The sequence below is a fragment of the Chiloscyllium plagiosum genome, unplaced genomic scaffold (genome assembly GCF_037043375.1).
Source record: "Chiloscyllium plagiosum isolate Xiang-an unplaced genomic scaffold, Cpla_swu_hap1 HiC_scaffold_14, whole genome shotgun sequence".
In the NCBI taxonomy this organism is placed as follows: domain Eukaryota; kingdom Metazoa; phylum Chordata; class Chondrichthyes; order Orectolobiformes; family Hemiscylliidae; genus Chiloscyllium; species Chiloscyllium plagiosum.
Genome location: NW_028270152.1, coordinates 35,393,392 through 35,417,943, shown reverse-complemented (window position 1 = coordinate 35,417,943; position 24,552 = coordinate 35,393,392). Strand labels below are relative to the sequence as shown.

Below are 24,552 nucleotides of genomic sequence, written 5' to 3'. Positions count from 1 at the left end.
GTTAGATGCCAATGTTCATGGACATGAGGGGAGTGTGGACAATGTCCATATAGCATATCCTGAAATCCTGTTGTGTGATGATCAACATGGAAATTCTTTGCAGTCAGCCACGAGCAGAGTTGTCAGGTACCTGCTCTGACTTCCATGTTAAAAATTCTCTAACAAATCATTTGCAAGTGTTAAGACTGGAAGCTGCATATTAATGGAGGCAAGACGTACAGTTGACAAGATAGTTAACAAGCAATAATTCCTGTTAATATGCAACTTTTGCTGTCGAGTGAGATCTCAATGGCCAGAACCTAGTTACAAGATGCAGATTGTTCCCAAATGTTGAGATAGGGATCACTTGTATCACTTCTCATATAATTTAGCTACATTGCTAACTATAGTCAAAATCATTCAGGCCCATTTTTAGAGTACTTCAAGGAAGTATCATATGCTAGGGTTAAAGGGAAACGGTGAATGTATAGTACTCAGACTTCCATAAGGTATTTGATAAGGTACCTCATCAAAGGTTATTATGGAAAATAAAGATCCTGATGTAGGGGGAGAACATATTGGCATGGATGGAAGACTGGCTGGCTAACAGGAGGCAGACAGTAAGAATAAATGTTTTTTTTTCCCAGTTGACTAAATGTAACAAGTGGTGTGTCACACAGATTAGCGCTGGGAACTCAACTGTTTACAATTTATATCAATGATTTACAGAAGGGATGGTTATCAAATGTGCTGATGACACAACAATAAGTAGGAAAGTAAGTTGTGACAATACATAAGGAGGCCACAAAAATGTATTGACTGGTGAAGTGAGTGGGCAAATACGTGACAAATGGAGTATAATGTGGGAAGATGTGAAATTGTTTATCTTAGCAGGAAGAATGAAAAAGATTATTACTTAGTGGTGAGAGATTACAGAATTCTGAGGCACAGAATATCTGGGTATTCTTTGTGCATGAATCACACAAGGTTAATATGCAAATACAGCAAGTAAAGAATGTTACCATTTATCACAAGGGGAATTGAATACAAGAGGAAAGGGAGGTTATACTTTGCTTATACTGAACTGCAGTGAAACTGCATCTGAAGTACATTGTGCTGTACTGGCACCTCATTTAAAAATAGATATAAATGTACTGGAGTTAGTTCTGAGAAAGGTTATTGAGCAGGTGTGTATGCAGACATGCTGTCTTATAAGGTAAGGTTGAATAGGCAAGACTTGTAGCCACTGGAGATTAGTAAAATCATAGGTGACTTGATTGAAATTTGAAGATTCTGAGCAGTCATGATAGGGCAAATGAGGAGAGGATAATTCCTCTTATGGGACAATCTAGAACTAGGGGTCATTGATAAAAATTAGGGGTGACTCATTTAAAGTAGAGTAAAGGCAAAATCTTTTTCGGATGATTGACAGTCTTTGGAACTCTCTTCCTTAAAAAGAGATGGAAACAGAGTTCTTTAACACTTCAAAGGCAGACATGGATAGATTCTTATTAAGTAAGCAGGTGAAAGGTTATTGGGGTAGATGGAAATGTGAATTTGAGATTACAACCCAATCAGACATTATCTTATTGAAGGGGAGAAGGATCAAGGCTCTGAATCGCGCTCACTTGTTCGTTTGTTTGCTGGACAGTCTTTCCCACTACATCAACAAGATGTAGTGTAATAATTCTGCAAAGGATCCTCCAATAGCTCCGTCCAAACCTGCCACCTCTTTCACTTAAAAGGACAAGAGCAGTAGATGTACAGGAAAACCCCACTATTTGTGACTGCCATTCCAAGCCATCCTGATGTTGAACTACGTTACCACTCATTCACTATCATTGGGCCAAAATACTGGAACTGTAGGTGTCCCTACCCCTAAAGACTGTAGTTCAAGAAGGCCGTTCACCACCACCTTCTCCAGGGCAATGATTGCTGGCTGAGCCAGCAAAAACTACATCTCATCAACAAATTAAAAGAACAGGAAATCTGTCAAACTTGCGAGCAAATTTAGTGACTGGTTGAGGAAGTCAGCATGGGGAGAAGGGAACTGAATGACACCCCTCTATCTTTATCTCTCACCCACTGCCCCACTCTCCTATAACATCCACCTGGAGAAACCTCAATCCTGACTTCACTTACCTGAGGATTGGGTGTCTCACTGATCTTGGGCCTCCAGTGGATACATTGTTGAAAGCTGTCATCACTCCCAAAACAATCCTGATGGAAATGAGGAAGTGGCAGCCTGGCTGGCCAGTAGCTCTTGGTAAGCAGGACGTCAACCACCGGTGTCTTAAACCCCATAGAAAGACAGCTGCTGGTCAATTAACGCCTGGGGCATGTAATATTGTTAGGGTCTCCCCCAGAGAAGTGACCATGGTTTTCTGCTCTCAATTCTCCAAACAGTGGGCAAGACTCCCTTGGCCTCTCTGCATCCAACCCAATACTGCAGTACATATTGTTTGGATGAAAACGTACAATTCTAACTTGTACCATAGAGCTGGATTTACATAACTACAAAGCTATTTGCAGCTGTATACTGACTAGAATTAATCACTGGACATTATCCAACCAATTTATCCAAATGCACTATTAAAACAATTTAATGGAATATTTACTGCTCACTAGTACTTAAGTGAAAACAAAGCTGCACTCTTACCTTGAGTAAATGTTAGCCAAGGAGGCTGATTATAATGCTCTGATGAAATGGTTAATGTATTGAGAAAAACAAGGATAATAACTAGCCAGTAGAAAGTAACAGACTTTACACCAGCTCGACATTTTCGTCTCCAACAACGGTTCCAACGACGCCAGCGTCGGCTGGAAATATAAAACAAACTGATAAGACTACAAAGAAATTTTAAACTATGAATTTTGAAAGCAATTCATTAAGAAATATTGATGGATATCTTTGAACAAAACAAAGAATAAAGAATAAAGAAAATTACAGCACAGGAACAGGCCTTTCAGCCCTCCAAGCCTGCACCAATCCAGATCCTCAACCTAAAACTGTTGCCTATTTTCTAAGGATCTGTATCCCTCTGCACCCTGCCTATTTATGTATCTGTCTAGATACATCTTAAATGATGCTATCATGCCCGCCTCTAACACCTCCAATGGCAACATGTTCCAGGCACCCACTACCCTCTTGTCCATTTTGCACTCATATCTCCCTTAAACTTTTCTCACCTTGAACTCATGAGCCCTAGTAACTGAAACCCCCACTCTGGGAAAAGGTTTCTTGCTATCCACCCTGTCTGTACCTCTCATGATTTTGTACACCTCAATCAGGTTCCACCCTCAACCTCAGTTTTTCTAATGAAAATTAGATAGATAGATTAGATAGATAGATTACATACCCTACAGTGTGGAAACAGGCCCTTCGGCCCAACAAGTCCACACCAACCCTCTGAAGAGTAACCCACACTCCTCTGACCAATGCACCTAACAATTATAGTTAATTTAGCATGGCCAATTCACCTGACCTGCACATCTTTGGAAGGTGGGAGGAAACCGGAGTATTCGGAGGAAACCCATGCAGACAAGTGGAGAATGTGCCAACTCTACACAGACAGTCGCCCAAGGCTGGAAATAATCCTAGTCTACACAATATCTCTTCATAGTCAGTGTCCTCTATACCAGGCAATATTCTGATGAACCTCCTCTGCACCCTCTTCACAACATCCACATCCTTTTAGTAATGTGGTGACCAGAACTGCATGCAGTACTCCAAATGTGGTCAAACCAAAGTCCTATACAACTGTAATGTGACCTGCCAACTCCTGTACCTCAAAGAATGACCTTCCCTGCACAAAACCACGTTGCCTATCACTGATAAGCTAATTTTTTTCCAATTGTAAATCGATCCTATCCCTCAGTATCTTTTCCAGCAGCTTCCCTACCACTGATGTCAGGCTCACTGGTCTATAATTACCTGGATTATCCCTGCTATCCTTCTTAAACAAGGGGACAACATTAGCAATTCTCCACTCCTCTGAGACTTCACCCGTGTTCAAGGATGCTGCAAAGATATCTGTTAAAGCCCCAGCTATTTCCTCTCTCACTTCCCTCAGTAACCTGTGATAGGTTCCATCTGGACCAGGGGACTTGTCCACCTTAATGTCTTTTAAAATTCCAACACTTCCTCCCTCCTTTTGCTGACTTGATCTGGAGTAATCAAACATCTATCCCTAACCACAACATCCATCATGTCTCTCTCCTTGGTGAAAACTGATGTCAAGTACTCATTAAGAATCTCACCCATTTTCTCTGACTCCACGCATAACTTTCCTCCTTTGTCCTTGAGTGGGCTGAGCCTTTCTCTAGTTACTCTCTTTCTCCTTATTTACGAATAAAAGGCTTTGGGATATTCCTTAACCCTTTTGTCAAAGATATTTCACAATTCCTCATTTCAGATTGTTTCATCAATTTCTATTGATTAGTCAATTTTTCAGTGATGCTTTATTGAAAGATTGATGATGCATCACTTATTGCACATGGCATGGTATTCACATTTTTGCCATTTCAATTCAATCACTATCTAGGGTCTGCGCTTAGCCTATAAAAGACTACAAACTACCCACAAATGAGAGAAGTTGTAAATTCCAAGCTGCTTTTTAATATTCTTAAATTGATCTTGATTACAAAGACCAAATAATAAAAGCTGTGAATCTGGAAGCTACCTGCCATACAAAAAAAAACAGTAAAGCATGAATTTTAAGTACTCAACTCATACACCTTATGATTTATTATTTTTCATTACCTCTTATGCTAAGTGGCAATAAGGGAAGTTGGAAAACACGAATAAAACTGTATTAAACTCAGTCATCTAAATCCTTGTCTGTGGAGGTGTGCAGAAAATATCCCACTTACACTGACTTCAATAAAATAGGTATAGCAACAAATGCAAATCAAAATGCCATACTCACTGAAATAAATAAAACTTATCAGATAATTCAAATTATTTAATTGCAAGTCATGCCATGTAATCCCAAAAAAGTACTGTAATGCAACATTCAGATGAGAGACTGGTTCTGCAGCAGCTGGTGAGGAAACCAGCAACAGAAGTTGTTGGAGGTCATTCATCTCAGCTCCAGGACATCTTTACCGGAGTTCTTTGAGGTTGTATCCTCAGCCCAAACATGGATGTACATTTGCTCGCTGAGCTGGAAGGTTCGTTTTCAGACATTTCATCACCATACTAGCTAACATCAGTGAGCCTCCGGATAAGGCACTGGTGGTATGGCCCACTTTCTACTTAAATAAATAGAAAGCAGGCCATACCACCAGTGTTTCATCTGGAGGCTGACAGATGATGTTACCTAGTATGGTGACGAAACATTTGAAAACAAACCTTCCAGCTCAATGAGTAAACCTACATCCAGAACCTCTACCTGAGCTACAAAAACTTGTCAGCCCAACCATCTTCAGCTAGTTTATCAATGACCTCCCCTCCATCGTAAGATTATAAGCATGGATATTTGCTGATGATTTCACAAAGTTCAGCGTCACCAAAGTTCACCCTATTCAATTCCTCAGATATTGAAGCAGTTCATATCCAAATGCATTAACGTCAAAATACAGTCATATCCAGCTTAGCCTGCCAAGCAATGACCATCCCAAACAGAGAATCTAACCATCATCCCTTGACATTCACTGGAGCTATCATCACAGAATTCCCCACAATCAATATCCTAGGGTTTACTAGGAGAAAGTGAGGACTGCAGATGCTGGAGATCAGAGTCAAAAGTGTGGCGCTGGAAAAGCACAGCCGGTCAGGCAGCACCTGAGGAGCAAGAGTCGACATTTCGAGCATAAGTTCTTCATCAGGAATGTGATGGGGGTGGGGTCCCAACGGGGCTGAGAGATAAATGTTGGGGTGGGGCTGGGGGAAGGTACCTAAGAATGTGATAGGTAGATGAAGGTGGGGGGGTAATGGTAATAGATCAGAATGGAAGGTGGAGCAGATAGGTGGGAAGGAAGATGGACAGGTTGGACAAGTCAAGAGGGCGGTGCTGAGTTGGAGGGTTGGATCTGGGATGAGGTGGGAGGAGGGAAGATCAGGAAACTGGTGAAATTGACATTGATCCCATATGGTTGGAGGGTCCCAAGGCGGAAGATGAGGTGTTCTTCCTCCAGTCATCGGGTAGCTCGAATTGGACAATGGACTTGCATGTCCTTGGCAGAGTGGGAGGGGGAGTAGAAGTGTTCAGCCACAGGGCAGTGGGATTGATTGGTGCATGATCTGGAGATGTTCTCTGAAACGTTCCGCAGATTGGCGTCCTGTCTCCCAAATGTAGTGGAGACCACATTGAGAGCAAATGACACAGTAGAGGTGGTCTTTGGAGGTGCAGGAAAATTTCTGCTGGATGTGGAAGGATCCTGTGGGGCCTTGGATGGAGGTGAGGGGAGAGGTGTGGGTGCAGGTTTTACACCTCTTGCAGTGGCAAGGGAAGGTGCTGGGAGTGGAAGGTGGGTTGGTGTGGGGCGTAGACCTAACAAGGGAGTCGAGGGAATGGTCTCTATGGAATGCTGAAAGGGGTAGGGAGGGAAATATATCTCTGGTGGTGGGATCTGACTCTCGACGGCAGAAATGACGGAGGATGATGTGCTGCCTCCGGAGGTTGGAGGGGTGGAAGGTGAGGACCAGGAGAGCTCTGTCTTTGTTGCGATTGGCGGGGTGGGGTTCAAGGGTGGAGATGCGCATCTCCTCCATTTCCCAAACCTCTGCCTGATTGTTGATTAATTCCATTGCAGCTCTTGGAAAATGTCCTGATAGGGCACCCATTAACTTTTTAGCCAGTTGAGGGGGCACTGGCATGCCAATAAATCCAGCACAGTATTTTATGATTTATTCAGATACTGAAAAGGTACAAAATGTTAGTAAACATGATTTTACATAAGTCACATATTGCTGAAATTATATCATTAATAAGAAAATTAAAATATAAAAATGACTAAGCACAGCATATCTTTTATATACACAATGTAAGTATATTAATGCAACAGTGCAAAAATAGTGTTCAATTATTACAGTTGACATTAGAAAATTAATTCATAGTTTCCAAATTTTCGTAAACAGAAAGGAACGCAGAAAAAAAGTTACTGACCTGAACTTTGACTTAGAAATTCGAATACTGCAATGCAAAAAAAAAACATGGACAATGTATGAATACATTTCTAAATTAATCAGAGAACTTCATAAGCTATGAAAATGTGCTAATATGCCAAAAGGTCATTGTTCTACTGTTCTGCACACTTTTTCAAAATGCTATTTGTAAGCATTGAATGAATGCTAAATTGAAGGGATAGTGAAATCATTGGCACTTAGATCACCATCTCAACATTTGAGAAAATTCAAGAATGGAACAGATTGTTGATGGTGTGGCTTACTGAAGTAAGGACATTTTTTCTTCTACATTGATTCTACATTGTTTTCTACATAAATTTGATCATCAGTTGATTATATTGAGACAGTTCAGTTATCCTGGTTAAAAACAGATGAGAAACATAATTCAAGTTTCTGAATTCTGATAGCACAATGACAATTCAGTTTTGTCACTTGCCATGAGACTAATTGGTTCATATTATTAGTACTCTTTGCAAGCTTGCCCAGCCAAGCCTCATCAGTCTTTAATGTTTGAAGAATGAATCTCAGATTGCAGAATCCAGGCTGTTCTCCTTAGAGAGCGAAGGTTGAGGACTGATCTGATAAACGTGTGAAAATCCTGAGCAGTCTAGACAGAGTAATTAGGCAGAAATTGTTTCCACTGGTGAAAGAAATGACAAGAAGAAAATACTGATTTCAAGTGAAAAGCTTGATAGACAAAAGTGACACGTCAAAAAATATTTTTACGCAGCTGAGTTTATGCCTCAGATACACTGAAATTTGGTGGTGGTGTTTTGCAATTAGATAATTATCTGAAGTGCTAAAAGTCTTGACAGCAAAGTCTCTTTTGCAGCAAACTAGCATTGGCATAACAGGCTGAATGGCCATGGTCTATACTCTAACTAATATAATAAATCTATGCTTCATGCGTATTCATACATTAGCACTGCACAGAGTCAAGATAGACTTCATATTTTTCTTTGTCTTCATGAAGAAATATATGTGAAGACAAACTTAATCATTTGATATTTAGGATGGATATCAAATTGATTTAGTGGCAATCATCAGTGACTCTTTGAAAATGTAAGAATCCAGTGACAATGACTGAATATATCATAAAGTTTAGTGGAAATTAGATAAATGTGCATGTTATACAAACTATAACATCAGCTGCCTTTGTGAATTGTGTAGACAGCATATTAACACTATCAGAGATCAAGTGAGAGGCATATCTGTTCAAAAGTGATGGTGATCTTGCCAAATGTTATGCTGTCTTTGTATTACAAGTTGATTATTGGTTTATTGGCTGCAGATGCTATGTTATAAGTTGGCCAGCTAACCTGTAAAAGCTGAGATAATTGTGACTGATAATTGACAAATGGCCATACTACACCTCTCATACAATTTCAATTGACATACATTTTCTATTTTGTAACACAAAATACTTATGCAGTAATGTCAACTTACAATAGGAATAAAAACAAAGGCTGCCTTCAAATACACATAAAAACTTAAAGAACCAAAATGGTGTAAATTTTGTAATCAAAACCCAGAAATCCTGTGCAATTCAAAAATTCTTTTATTCATTCAGCTTCCTTTAAACCATTCAAAATGAGAAAATTAGGACAAATATTGTAAAATTGTGCTAGGTTTTACCAAAAAATGTTTGCATCAAAACTGTCTTCAATTCCAATAAACACAGAATAAGCACAAGCATTTCAGTTCGCATATTGTCAAGTTGCTCCTTGAAATGACTCCTATGAATATTGTTCATTTCTCCCGTATGTCGCTAAGCTAAATTAACAATATATACTAATCTGATGCCCAGCACATCGAAAAGTGAGATTCCTTTAATAGATATACGGTCAAGAAACTTGGTAACACAACACAAAGTTTACAGGCATGAAAGAAATGTTGAAGTGTTCAATACAGCCAAGAGCAGGCATTCCACATTTTAAATGCACTGTTGCTGAAAGAGATTGGTATCAGTTGTGAAAAGAGGAGACAACAGCCTATTTTTAACTAGGCTTTAGGACATTTACACCTTGAAGTAAATGTCTCAGAGACCATCTAATCTATCCTTGACCAAACGTATTTACCCCGAAAACCACATCTACATGCAGCCTGAGCAGTGGTCTTCAAGGTAAGTTGCAAAACAAATTTAACTGAACCTGGAGCCACAAAATGCAGAAACGTCACTCAACTTCACATTAAAAATGTGAGTTGCTGTTGGCCACAAATTTCCCTTTTCCAATTTTATTGCCTTACACTCCATCCCCAGTTGCTGCATTAATGTCACTATCAGAGCCACATAAAAGGTGAGAAGTCACATGACACGAGGCTATAGTCCAACAGTTTTATTTGAAATCACAAGCTTGTCGGACAAGTTCTGAACAAATATCCAAAGATACCAAGATATATGTTCTTGCGTTTATTTTGAAAATGCATTTTTAGACCATATTCAAAGTTGGAGAGCAGAAAATGTACATTTTAAAACAATTATCCTTAAAATCTATAACATTACAATGACCCATTGTAAACTCCAGATTGTACCATCTCCTGATTATGCCTGTACTTATTAGAGTTTGGAAGAATTAGAAGCAACTTTGTTGATACATAGAAGTTTCTTAGATAACATGAACAGGTAGATGCGGAAATGTTGTTTCCCCTGTGGGACAGTCTAGGACCACAGGGCATAACATCAAGGGAAGGGATCACACATTTAAAACAGAGATGAGGAGGAATTTCTTTTCTCAGAGGGTAGTATATATCTGTGGATTTCTTTACTTCAGTGGGCTGGAGGAGCTGGATCTTAAAAATCTGTTTATCTTAGCCTTAAATAAATTCAATCAGTAAGGGAATCAAGAGTTATGGAGAAAAGGGAGCAAAGCAAAGGATGACGATTGTCAAATCAGCCATGATCTCACTGAATGATAAAGCCAACTCAATTGGCTGAATGGCCTACATCTGCTTCGAAGTATTATGCTTCCATAATGCACAGTGTGAAGGGAGTGAATTTTTCAGGTTGCTGAAATATTCCCGGTTTGACATGGATGGTGTCAAGCTTCTTGAACATTGTTGGGGCTGTGTCCATACAGGTCAGTCCATTATGGTCAATCCTTACGTGTGCCTTTAAGGTGTGGACAAGCTTTAAAGATTCAGGAAGTGAGTTACTTGCTGCAGAATTTCAAACCTTCAATTTGCTCACATTCACAATATTTACACAGCTGTTCCAGTGCAGTTTCTAGCGAATGCTAGCCCAGGGATGCTGATAGTGGGGGATTTAGAGATGGAATGTCAAGGGGTGATGGTTAGATTCTCTCTTGTTGGAGATGATTATTTCCTGCAATTGTGAAATGTTACATGCCATTTATCAGTCCATGCCTGAATATCATCCAGGTCTCGTGGCAGAGTCTATACCAGTATCTGAGGAGTCATGAATGATGCTGAACATTGTACAATTACTTGTAGACATCTCCACTTCTGACCTCATGATTGAGGGAGGGTAATTGATGAAGTAGCTGAAGCTCATTGGGTCTAGCACATGCTGCAGAGTTTCGCAGGATAATGTCTGCATTTCAATGAAAATTAATGTTTTCTAGGATATCGCACAATTCAGCAAATATTTCAGGAATAAAAGGCCTCACAACAATCCATCCGACTGCACCAATAAAAGAAGGGTATAAAATAACAGATTTTAGGAGACAGTGCATTAAGCAGTGGAGGAAATTCCTATGTATCGATCCTTGATAACACTTTTTTGGTAGTTTCAAAGGCCATGATGGTGTGAGACTGAGATAGAGACAGAGAAGAAGAAACAAAGAATTGCTTGTGCATGCCAGGTATCCTGCATGATCTGGACTAGTATTCTCTTCTTGATACCATCATGTATATTTGCTATATAATGAATGTGTTACATCTTACCTTAAAACTAACTAAAATTAACACACCAACTACGTTCAATGCAGTCAGACAGTCCTTACTTTTAAAACTCATTAATGGGATGTAGGATTTGCTGGCTGGGCCAACATTTGTTGTCTATCTCTGGTTACCTTCAAAAAGTGGAGATGAGCTGTCTTCTTAAACCACAGTCAATTCAGTGATCTTTGCTTCATGCTTCCAATGTTGAGATGATCTTTCTTCAGCTGGCCTGACCCCTTATTGTTCAGATGCCTTTCTCTGATGTTTCTACTGATGTGTTAGAAGTATTAAGTGGCTGATGCATTTACAAAGTCTCTGATTTATCAATTCATGTCAGAGCTTACAGCAAATGCCACAGGAAAAATCATTGGTTTTGTTCAGTTTTAAACCAGGTTTCTCTGACTGCAAGAAACAGCAGCTGGGAGAAAATCTGCACGTTTCTTTTTCTCTCCGTCTCTGTAATGTCGCTTAGCGACCCGAGAACCAATCAGAGACTGGTTGGAAAACAAAATGTTTATCATTGATAACTATCACGAGTCCACAGCGAAGAGTGAGAGGGGACTTGATTGAAATGAAAAAGATGCTGAATGGTCTTGATAAGTTTGAAGTGGAAAAGATGTTTCCTCTTGTAGGTCAGTCCAGAACTTGGAGAAAAGTTTTAAAGTTTTGGGTCATTCTTGATGAACAGAGGTGAGAAAGTTTTTTTTTCTCCGAGAGCATTGAGCAACTTGAATGCTGTCACAATTGGGTCATTAAATATTTTAAGACAGAGATGGATAAATTCTTGTTAGGCAAGCAAATCAATTATCAGTGTGGGTAGATGGGAGTGTGGAAGTTAAAACACAAATAAATCAGCTGAATGGTGAAGCAGGCTCTAAGTTGGTCTACTTCTGCTTTGTATGTTCACATTACACAAAAAAAAAGCTACAAAAATTTGGAAAGATCTTAACACGCACAATGATTCAACCCTTTTTGCAAGAATATCCTTCAGAGATACTCAATCCCAATGATGTATCACTACCATCCTAACTTTAAAATTGCTTACTCAAATGACTATTTCCAATTATGATGATCTAGATTCTTCTTTCCAGCTCTCGGCCTCAATTTCCTTTTAGACTTGATAATCTGACTTATTTTCAGTTCTCACAACTTGGAAACTTCTAGAAGGGTCTCTCAACCTAGAAATTTCAACCAATTTGAAGATTTTGACAAACGAACATGCCCTTCTGCTTAAATTAAACTTCTTCAGTATTGAAACAAAACTGAAATTGCTGAGAAACTCAGCAGGTCTGGAAGCATCTGTGGGGAAAAAAAAGATAATGTTTCAAGTCCAGTGACTATTCTACCAGACCTGCTGAGTTTTTTCAGTAATTTGCTTTTATTTCAGATCGCCGGCATCCACAGTTTTTTGTTTTACTCTTCTGAACTGAAACCTGATTCTGACCAACTTTCATTCTTAAGTCATATAACTCATCTTTGCAAACATTCAGCAATTAGCAGCCAAAATACATGTTTAAGGCAGTTAACTTAAATCTCATGCTTTCTTGGAAATTATGTATTTTGTTCACTGCTTCAAATGACTTCTTAGGAGATGGACATTATCTTCATAATATCAGTTTTATCTCCACGATAAACCCAAATTATGATAATATAGTATAAACCTTTATCATGCTATGCATCGGATAGGATCAACTACAAAGGACTAATGTTTTAGTTTGCCAGCAAGAATCAGCTGAAAGAACTAGAAATCTTTAGCCGAGAAATTTTATCCTGCCCATAAACATTAGTGGCTTGAGACCTGTATGTGCTTTCAATTCATTTTTGCCATGGACTTTAATACAGCAAATATTTTGTCTCTAGGAACTAATATTGACAAGACTTTCAAATTGTCACAATTTCTGTGCTCTCCTCTTGCACAGAATGATAAGACCACTGAGGTGCAGACCCAAAAGAATAGTTGTCAATCCATAGTGTGCCTAATATAAATGCAGTCACTCAAGAAAAAGGCTCAATTATTAGTGTCCAGCTAGTCAAGCAAAACATAGGTCCTGCATTTCACAGGTGTCCTTAAAGATAGGGTGAAACTGAATGAAGAAAAAGAGATCTTACCTTTTAGTTATATAGCCAAACAAGTGAACTTATTAGATGCAACATGTATGTAGCATTATCAACAGCTGTGTAATAATCTAAGTGATTTTCTGTGTATATCTGTTTGCATTTAGTGTATTTATATCAATATCTATGTATTTTTGTGTCAAGGTGCACATTTATTTTGTTTAGATCTCTCCATACACGCAAGCTGTCATGTACCTGTACATATTACTGTGTTTTTTGTTGTAGTTTACAATACATAATTATCTGTGAGTTGTGTTTACAGGTTCTGTGCTTGTCATTATTTGGTCTATATATGTTCAATCCAGTCTATAATTTGACTTTACTCACCATAATGATCCACAGCATGTTGCATTGTCACCCTCTCCACTGCCAGCATTGTCTGTGTTATCAGATTCAGTTTCGCCAATAGGCATATTTGCTATTGTAAGACGTCAAAAACAGAAATAAATCCATAATTTACTTCATTTTTCCATCTATTACATTTTGAAAATTAATATTAAAGTCAAGAATCAAAACCAAGGGTGACTATGATTATAAACTAATTAACAAGCTAAGATTGTCAATACAGCATGTAAACTTCTCACAATCAAATAACTCAAAATAACATATAAAAGTAAATGTAACTTTGTAGCTGAAGTTGCAGCTGTAATAACATACCGGAATTGCCTTGGTCTATCAATGGATGTATCAAAAACTACTGATGCTTTTTAAAAGTTCTTTATATGTCTGGTTTTTATTATTTCAAAGAAGGTGTCGCTTATGCATACAAAAATTACCTATGAACCCAAAAGTTGTCATTTGAATTAACTTTACAAATGGAACTGTTCTGCAGAATATCACATCAATTAACTCTAGAATGAACACAGACATTTTGAAATTCTGTAGTATTTACTGTTAAAGTACTTGAAGAGATAGGCAGAATGGAGGCAGATGAAGTGATTCCCCTGGTTGGGGAGTTTAGAGCCAGAGGGAACAATTTCAAAATAAGCAGGATGTTATTCAAGACTGAGATAATGGGGAATTCTTCTACTCAGAGGGCTGTGAATATTTGGAATTCTCTCCCTCACAGGGCAGTCTTTAAAGTATATATTTAAAATAGAAATTGATGGATTTCTGATTGCCAATAGCATGATAGGGTTATTCGGGAATTGTGGGTAAAAAGCAGTGAAGTGTTCCATCAGCCATATTTGATATTAAATGGCAGAGCAGGTTCAACATGCTAAATGCCTAATGATGTTCCTGTGTTCACCTAAAGATAATCATAGATAAATCTGATGATCCTGTGCTTCCAGATTTAGACAATTTAACAGTCAAGTGATGGATGAAAACACCATCTCTCCTAAAATTGATCCCTCCAAATTGCACACAATCCATTTGCAATATACATAGGAACCTGGATTATCTGAACGACATGGGCAGGGAGTATTTTGTTTGGATAGTTGAATGCCAGATAACACAGTTTAACCAAGCATCAGGACCTTGCGATCTTGTTGGATAATCAAATGCTGGATAATCGAGGTTCCTCTGTATTACAGTTCCTTTATTGTCAAAGTCAAAATTATAGAATTCTGTACCTCACATTACTGTGAAAGTCACAGTCGAGATGGTGACTCACAAATAACTTCGCAAGAATGCGTGAGGATAACTAATAAATGTTGCTCATTAATGCCCCTATTGCATTAAAACATTTTTTAAAAATGAATTGGGAAAGCCAAAGCTGTTTAGAATCAGAATTGACAATTGCAATACATTACTGCCTCTAATATAGTCAAGGAGACTACAAGACAGAATGATCATCTTAATGGGATGTTCATAAGTCGAAAGAGCACAAGCCAGGGGCAGCTGGGAAGGTAAATTTGAATATTAAATACTTACTTCATGAATCAGCAACTTCCATTTCAGCAGCAGGAGTTGAGAAAGCGTGAGCCAGGGAGCAGCTGGGAAGAGAATTTAGAATATTAAATACTTACCTTGTGAATCAGCAGAGCAAAGGCTGAACAGGAGCGGAAGCAGGCATGGGAACTGCTGGGAAAGTGAACTAATATGTTCGGGCAGTGGCTAAACCCGAACCACTACACATGTTGTGTCTCCCACCATCCTCGTCGAACCAAGAAAAAGGCTCAGTATGGAGGGTTGGTAAGTCTTTTTCTTATCTTTTTTGGCAATTTAGAGCATAAGAGATGGAAGCTAGGGCAGCTGCATGCTCCTCTTGCAGGATGTGGGAGGTAAGGATAATCACTAGTGTCCTGCTGACTTCACCTGCGAGAAGTGCACCCAACTACAGCTCCTCACAGACCAAATCATTTGGGAGACTGAGGGGGTGATGGAGAGGAGTTATACGGAGGTAGTTCCACCTAAGTTACAGGATAAAGGTAGCTGGGTGATTGTCAGGAGAGTGAAAGGGAATAGGCAATCAGTGCAGGGATGTCCTGTGGCTGTTCCCCTCAATAATAAGTATACCATTTTGTCGATTGCAGCAAGTGCTCCCTAAACAACCTCCACATTTGTTGTGCATTTCCTTGAGAACATCAGCTCCCAATTTATGCTCCACAGTTCCTGCCTAATAGCATTATAATTCCCCCTCCCATAATTAAATACTTTCCCACATCATCTGCTCCTATTCCTCTCCGTGATTATAGTGAAGGTCAGGGCATTGTGATCACTATCACAGAAATGCTCTTCCACTGAGAGATCTGACACTTGAAATGATTCATTGCCAAGCACCAAATCCAATATGGCCTCCTCTCTAGTTGGTCAATCTACCTATTGAGTCAGGAATCCTCCTTGGACACACTTAACAAAATCGGTTCCATCCAAACTATTTGCACTAAGGAGGTTCCAATTAATGTTAGGGAAGTTGAAGTCACCCGTGACAACAACCCTGTTACTTCTGCATGTTTACAAAATCTGTCTCCCAATCTGCTCCTCCATGTCTCTGTTGCTATTGCGGGGTCTATAAGAAAACTACCAATAGAAAGACTTCTCCTTTCCTGTTTCTGACTTCCCATACTGACTCAGTAGACAAACCCTCCTTGGTGACCTCAGTTTCTGCAGCTATGATAGTATCCCTGATTAGAAATGCCACTTCCTCACCTCTTTCACCTCCCTCCGTATTCCTTTTGAAACATTTAAACCCCAAAACATCTAAGAACCATTCCTGCTCCTCTAATATCTAACTCTCCGTAATGCCCAGAACATCATAGATTCAAGTACTGATCCATCCTCTAAGTTCATCACCCTTATTCCTGACACTTACTGCATTAAAACAGACACTTCAACCCATCACAGTGACTACAACTTTTCCCTATCAACTGACTATTCTTCCTCACAGATTCTTTGCACGCTGTGTCTGCCTGTTCACTAACTACCTCATCCTCTAATCCATAGCTCTGGTTTAAATCCTCTCAAAGAGCCCTCGCAAACCTCCCCCCCAGGATATTGGTACTGGTCCAGTTCAGCTACAACCGTCCTCCTCATAAAGGTCCCACTTTCCCCAGAAGGTATCCCAATGACCCACATATCTGAAGCCCTCCTCCTACACCAGCAAATGCGGCCACATGTTGAGCTGCACTCACTCTCTGTTCCTAGCCTCCCTACTCCGTGGCACCAGTAGCAACCCTGAGATTACTACTCTGCGCGTACTGCCTTTTAGCTTCTAACCTAACTCCCTATATTCACTTCTCAGGTCTTCATCCCTTTTCCGAGCTATGTCCATTGGTACCAATATGTATCATGACTTCTGGCTGTTCATTCCCCCACTTCAGAATCCTGAAGACTTGATCCAAGGCATCTCTGACCCTGACACCCAGGAAAGGTGACATACCATCCAGGAGTCTCGCTCATGACCACAGAATCTCCTGTCTGTTCCTCTAACCATTGGATCTCCTATCACTAGTGCTCTCCTCTTCTCCTCCCTTTCCTTCTGAGCCACAGAGCCAGGCTCAGTGCCAGAGACCTGGCAGCTGTGGCTTTCCCCTGAAAGGTTGTCATCTCTTCTCCCCCCCGCCCCAACCACCCGCGCCCCTGCTTCCCCCCCCCCCCTATACCAAAGTCATAACCATTTCAGTCATGTAAAAATGGACATTATCAATCGCAAACCCATCAACTACTATCTGGCAGAAAATAGACAACAATTTTGGAATTTGTCAGGGTATAAAATGTTCAATCCATGATCATGATGTACCTCTCACATTTTACCACAGCTGTTAGGATCAATTTCATTCTTCTCTACAAAGGAAAAAACATAACTACAATTCAACTGCAATACATGCCCAAAACAGGAGATCTGAGGCCAACCCACAGTTGGGTCGCACACCTCAATGATATTAACTTGATGAGCTGCTACCACTTTTCATTTCTTCACATATATTTCACTCATTTAGTCTGCTCAACTCATAAGCAACAACTCAAAAACCTTTCAGCTATTAGACATTGTTCCTATATTGGCTGCCAGTAGCACAATGCTTCTAATTTAACATTTTCCATCTGCTCCATCTACCCCTTAATTCTTTAAACATCTGAATTAAAAACTTTTGTGAACTCCCAGAGTCTTCATCCGGTGCCGTAGGAGTCCCTACCTAAACCTTTCTCTCCTCATTTCCCTCACCTCCTTAAGATCTCACAAGGAATTAAGGGATACAGGGAGAGTGCGGGTAAGTGGCATTGAAATGCCCACCAGCCATGATTGAATGGTGGAGTGGACTCGATTGGCGAATGGCCTTACTTCCACCCCTATGTCTTATGGTCTTATATTCTTTATGTCCACTTCATTGACCAAAGTTCCTGACAGTTCTTTTAATACACTTTTCTTAGTTGGATGTCTCTTTTGGCATTTATTTAAAAATTCATTCATGAAATACAGGTATGTGCATTGCATTTAATGTTCATTCCTAACTGCCCTTGAGAAATTGGTGATAAGCTGTCTTCTTAAACTATTGCAGTTACTGGGATGTAGATACACCCACAATGCTGTTAGTGAGGGGCACATGAAGCACCCTTTGACATTTAGACTTCAAAAGCACTACACAAATGCAAATTGCTATTCTCTGCTAACATTATTTATTAACAGATTAATGAGTAAAGTACACATAGCAAAAATATATTTAGGTTATCTTTCAGTTTGAGGGATTGCAAACTATATTAAGCATGTTTTTAACATCTCATTTGATGTGGTATGGGGTCAGTTACCTCATTTGGCTGGCCAGCTGGTTTGCAATGTGAAGGGATGCCAACAGCATAGGTTCAATTTCCACACTGGCTAAGGTTACCACGAAGGATTCTACTTCTCAACCTTTCCACTCACTTAAGCATGGTGACCTTCAGGTTAAACCATGCCAGTATTTCTCTCCAATGAGAGCAGCCCTATAATCTGGCAAGACTATGATAGCCTTTGGCTATTAACACAAAGGTAAAGTTATGTTTGGTTTGCAAGTCTTTTCACTTTGAATCTATAAGCTTAATAAATAACAAAATCATTGAATGCTTTTTTTTCTACAACTGTGAGTGTCTATTCAATTCTTTAACATATTTCAAACAGACTGGAAAATTCTCACCTCCAATAAGTAAAATCAAATTTTACCAGTATGCAAATCTGCACCCCCCACCCCCCCCCCCCCCCCAAACCGCACAGCACTATTCAGAGTTTACAATACTTGACATAGTTAATGTGTACAATAAACACGTGGACTCTTGTCTCTTACACAGAGGAAACACACAATTCTTTCTAAGCTAAGCAATTGTATGGTTTGATTATGCGTTTGTGTTCCAAAGAAGACTGGAGTTTTGCTTACACTCAAATTTGTTTATTGCTAAATTTAATATGTTCATTCTTTACCCCATATAGATTTCAGTTGGTGCTTTCTTATCACAAGTAATTGGTAAATTCAGCATGTCTATACCCATATGCATTGAAAGTTTATCCTGATTATTGGACAAACAAATAAAGTAGTTTCCAGAGGAACTTTTCAACATAAAATGAGAGGAACTGAGATAAAAGGACAAAATGACTATGCTGTGAGACTGAATCAGACCTCATAAAACATTACCTAATTTCAGAAAGCTGCTAGCAGGCATATTTTCCAGTTTTTGATATTAATCGCAGATTCTAACAGGCAGTTGCGTGAGGTGAATGGATAGTGAATTGGTATGAAGGATACAACATGAGCTGTCAGTTAAAAAGATTATGGAAGACTGGCGTTATAAATCCATAATTAACTGAGAAAAAAAGAATATGTAACAGAGATAGATTTCTATTATGATCAACTAATCTGACCAAAACTACAATGGAGGCAGTTAACATTCGATTTCAGATGCATTTTTGCTAGAAAGGGATAACCTTTTTAGACAATTTAAACAGCAAGCATGTTCTTTTGTCATCTTTTATTGTGCTTGAAATAGGTTTTGGCCAAATTTAGAATCAATAGCTGTCCATAATCACCACCATATGCATTTATTTCTGACAACAGAAGGAACTTATACATGAAAATTTGCTATACAGTATATACATAGTAAATCATAACACTTAGAATAGTTAATAAATCTAGTGAAAGACGAAAGCACATAGTTCAGTTAAAAAGTTACACTTGATGTGAAGACAACAAGACTGTAATAAAAAGTATTTAGTAATTTGTTTCTTAACATATAGAAGTATAAAACCTGTGGATAAGACACATTCAAGTTGGTTTCTTTTTATCCAGTTCCAACTTTATCTTACACTTTTGATATCTTTCAGAACATGATTGTCGAATATGTCCACTGATTTGCACACTATACAAAAGAATAGTCAAATGACAACCTGATTTTCATAATCTGGCCATTTAACCAAAACAGCCTCTTTTTGACAGATAAAGAATATTCTTGTTATTATGGAGCACTGCAAATAATCGACAGATACAGTTGATCATGCAATGGATAGAAAATAATTACAAGAATCAGCACAAGCCACACAAAGCACAAACAAATCCAAAACTAAAGCAAATAAAAATTACCATGTGTTTCGGATGACTGGCTAAACCATGCAAATCTTCCTTTCTTCTTTTCCAGTAATTCGGCCAATGTTACCCCTTCATATTAAATTCATGCAATTCCAGTTATTTAAACATGAGATGGCAGCAGCAACATAGCAAAGATTAGAATAAATTGGCAAAATGAGTTAACATTAACTCTAATGCAACAAAAATAATGCAAGAAAAAAAAGATGAGACACTGAATGCAAAGCTACTTGCACTGATCAATAATTAGAACCACTCAGAATTGTTTTTATAGCGCACTGCCCAAACGTTATCAATCCATGTGTGGTTTCAACCATTATCTCTGAAATTAATCCAAAATTATGTTATTGAAACTATACTTGTATTTAATTCTTCACAATCTAAATTGAAAGGAATTCTTGTCTTTGATCTGATAATGCCTTCTTGGTATTATCTCCTAAATTGCAAAGTAGCAAAACAGAGTTAACAGCTTCCCAAAATGATAAAACAATCTCAATATTTTCCTCACTGAGGGTGACTAGCGAGCAAATTTCAGGTAAAAAGGATCCCACAACAATAAAATGAAGTTCAGAAAACAATTCCAAATCAATAAATTGCTATGTTAAATATGTAACAAATAAAATGGCCATTATAAAGTGCCTTGCAGCAGAGCAAACCAATAAAACATTTTATTTTGCCTTTTAACTAAAAGGCAGAGTCAAAGAAAGAAAATAACTGAGGCATAAATCTATTTCCATTCAGTGACACATTTGTAAATCTAAAACCCTCTCCATCATAGGGTAGGGATTCAAAAAAATCATGTTACACTTTTCTCAGATGAACAGGTCAAATGGGCTTGAAGTAAATCAATTGCTTATTGATATATCAATTACTTGATGTGGTGTTTTGAAATGGACTGTGAAGCACCCCATTCCATATATTGGCCTTTAAGCTTCAATTAATGTATGCATGAAATGATTCAGTAATAACTGGCCTGTTAACAAAGAAAAAAAAAATCTGCTCTGGATTTTTCTCAAGACAAGCAAATCCTATTTTGAGAAATGTAGAAGCAGTTTGATTCAGAAAAAAGGCAGAAAAGCCATCAAACAAGTATCTTAGCACCTGAAACCTGATGTTGCCATTACTTCAGCTTTTTATACATTCATGGGAGGTGGGTATTGTTAACTGGGCCAGCATTTATCGTACATTCCTAATTAGCTTGAGGGCAGTTAAGAGTCAGCCACATTGCTTTAGGTTTGAAGTAACATACAGGCCAGACGAGACAAAAATGGCAGATGTTATCCTCCATAAAGAGAGAACCAGGTAGGTTTTTACACAGACAATAGTGGTTACATTGGAGCCATAAGGCCAGCTTCTTTGTATTCCAGATTTTTAATGAATTCAAATTTCACCATCACCATGAGCCCATATCCCCAGAACATTAACCTGGGGCTTGGGATTTTCAGAATGCCACTACTTCCCCCATATGTTATTTACTGGAAGCCCATATTTTACAATACGTGCATGAATCGGGTGGTTCTAGCCCAGCAATCTGTGATTTCCTTGTTGAAGTTTACCACCTGAAACCTGATGTCACCATCACCTTTCATTGCCTGGGCTCCTTCTGAACTGTCTTGTGAGACATCACACCCAAATTCCTCAATGTACAATGCTCAGTTGCAGCAAGATGGTCAACAATGATTGATTTGCCTGTTACTTAGCCATCTTTCCTATTGATGCCAATACACAAATTGAAAATTTGCCATTTGCAGTAGTGGCTAAATTCCCTTACATCTAGGGGATTAAAGATTGTACTCAGGCTGTCAAAAAAGATAAGACGACCAGCTAACAGCATTTATGAACAAGAAGGGCTTTCACTTTGTTTGATGTCCATTGAGCTATTATTACTCCAGAGCATTATGCAGTTTCAGAGGAAGATATAACCATGTCTTCAACCTGTGACACACATCCATTTCTTCAATATTCAACTTGTTCAGAATAGCTAGATGAGGCTAATCAATTAATACAAAGCTGATGACAAAACATGAACTCTAAGTCTGCATGGGAATCATGTAAGCTTGTACTAAAGGTGAAAAGGCTGGGTACATCAGCAATCAAATTCACCTCTGTGGTATTACTTATTTTGGCATTTCAGAGTTCCGAAATTCAAAGAAATCATAAAAATTATAGAATCCCTACAGGGTAGGAGGTAATCCCATCCATTGAGTCTGCAATGACCCTCCAAAGAGGGTCCCACTCAGATCCCCCCCAACCTCACCCTGTCTCCATAATTTCAGATTTACCATGGCTAATCCACTTGGACACTATGAGTAATCTACCATGTCTGGGCTGTGGGACGAAAGTGAAGCACCCAGAGGAAACACATGCAGACACAGGGAGAACATGCAAACTCCACACAGAGTCACCTAGGGCTGGAATTAAACCAGGGTCCCTGGCACTGTGAGACAACAGTGCTAACTGCTGTGCCACCCCAGTCTGCACTAACTCTCCATACAGGCCCTGTGTAGGCATGGGGAGATTGTGCTAACTTCAAGCGATCGTCACCAAAGGCTGGAATCGAATTCCGGTTCCTGCTGCTGTGAGGCAGCAATGCTGACCGTTGAGCCACGATGGCGTCCACCAGAAAATGGTGCAGACTTTGCTCCTGTTGAGTCTGGCTCGAGCAGCACTATTTGCTATCCAAGGATTGTATGGGCATCCCACATGAGGATTGCAACATCAGTTAGCATCTAACACCTATCTGGAGCATGATCTGTCATTTTGGATAATTGTCATATGTGCCACCATGATAGCATTCTGATCAAGCATGTACCAAACTAATTTTGTAAGATAACAAGCAGAGATCTCATGACCCCAAAATGAACCTTAACTGAATCACTTAAACATTGGGTGGCTTTTGCTTGCTTAGAATGAAACCTGAGACATCAGAGATCAAATGTTGCATAATAAATGGGTATCCAAATTTCATCTCCCAGCTCTCCCAAACCCACAAGTACAGTCTTAAAGTGAACAGATGACCTTGAACTATTGAGGAGGAACATCTTCAAACAGAAGGTGATGAATCTGTGAAACTCATTGCCATAGAAGGCTATAGAGGCCAAGTCATTGAATGTATTTAAGATAGAGATAGATAGGTAATTGATTAGCAAGGGGATCAAAGGTTACAGGGAGAAGGCAGGAGAATAGAATTGAGAAACTTGATCAGCCATGAACAAATGGCAGAACAGACTCATTGCACCAAATGGCCTAATTTTGCTCTTGTATCTTATGGTCTTGTGAAGCCAGATCCCTCCATGTTCTCCAGCAATAGTAGAGGCTCTGTTTGGCAAGCCTAAGATACTCAGAATTACTTTGTGCATTCAAAAAGCTTCTTGGTTGGTAAGCTACTCCTACCAAAATTTCTAACAGAGATCATCTGCGACCTCAGTCAACAAACGTTTATTCTTTCCCCATAAAATGCTCAAAGTACACAGGGACAGTGGATAAACCTATCCCCAAAAATCCTCAAAATGCCAATGAAGTTTCACTCGTGGTAATAACCAGAGAAAGTCAGCCCCATAAACAGAATGGAATAAAAGGAGTCATTACTCAAATCACAGGCTAATTTTCTTCCATGCATGTTGCTGATAGCTTGGAAGAGCACCAAGCAGGAAGGAAACTGAACAAGGGAGCCAGTGGGGCTGGAGAGCTTTTGCCAAGGCCAGGATCAAGTGCTGCCTTCAGCCAAAACCAGGATTGAGAGCCATCTTTACCGAAGGGTTTTACCTGCTGGAGAAGGGTAGGGTTTTAGGTCGAAGGCAGGTGAAAAAGATTTTTGGTAAGATCAGGGCTGCAAGGTTGCAGTGGGAAAGTGAAAGAGGCTGCAAGAGGAATGGATCAAATTGCAAGTTGCAAGGTGGAGGAAGGAATGTGCAAGACTGGGGAAAACAAGGAAAAATGGAGAGAAGATAACTGCAAGGGGGTGTCAGAAGGAAACGGTCAGAACAGCATTGGTGAAGAAAGTGGCACGGTGGCACAATGGTTAGCACTGCTGCCTCACAGCGCCGGAGACCCGGGTTCAATTCTCACCTCAGGCGACTGACTGTGTGGAGTTTGCACGTTCTCCCCGTGTCTGCGTGGGTTTCCTCCGGGTGCTCCGGTTTCCTCCCACAGTCCAAAGATGTGCAGGTTAGGTGAATTGGCTATGCTAAATTGCCTGTAGTATTAGGTAAGGGGTAAATGTAGGGGTATGGGTGGGTTGCGCTTCGGCGGGTCGGTGTGGATTTGTTGGGCCGAAGGACCTGTTTCCACACTGTAATGTAATCTAATCTAAAATAATGTAATCTAATCTAAAAGTGGTATGGGTGGAGGAGCTTGCAAAGTAGTGGGATTAGGAAAAATGGACCACTACAAGGTGAAGAAAACAGTTTTAAACCTGTCAACAAAAATATACTCAGCTAA

The 24,552-nt window shown here is 39.4% G+C and overlaps 1 protein-coding gene across 13 annotated transcripts in view; it reads right to left on the bottom strand.

Moving 5' to 3' along the window:
• LOC122559001 (voltage-dependent L-type calcium channel subunit alpha-1D-like) overlaps positions 1-24,552 on the bottom strand; it is a 672,668-nt gene that overhangs the window by 272,831 nt on the left and 375,285 nt on the right. For 9 of the 13 annotated variants that reach the window (XM_087994295.1, XM_087994294.1, XM_087994287.1 and 6 more), the window contains exons 10-13: positions 20,110-20,184; positions 13,451-13,541; positions 7,089-7,115; positions 2,639-2,799 (exon numbers count right to left, since the gene is read on the bottom strand). In XM_087994295.1, the coding sequence (XP_087850421.1) occupies positions 2,639-2,799; positions 7,089-7,115; positions 13,451-13,541; positions 20,110-20,184 (354 nt within the window). The remainder of the gene's footprint in view (positions 1-2,638; positions 2,800-7,088; positions 7,116-13,450; positions 13,542-20,109; positions 20,185-24,552) is intronic. The other 4 variants (XM_043708069.2, XM_043708059.2, XM_043708062.2 and 1 more) reach the window with 1 other exon arrangement.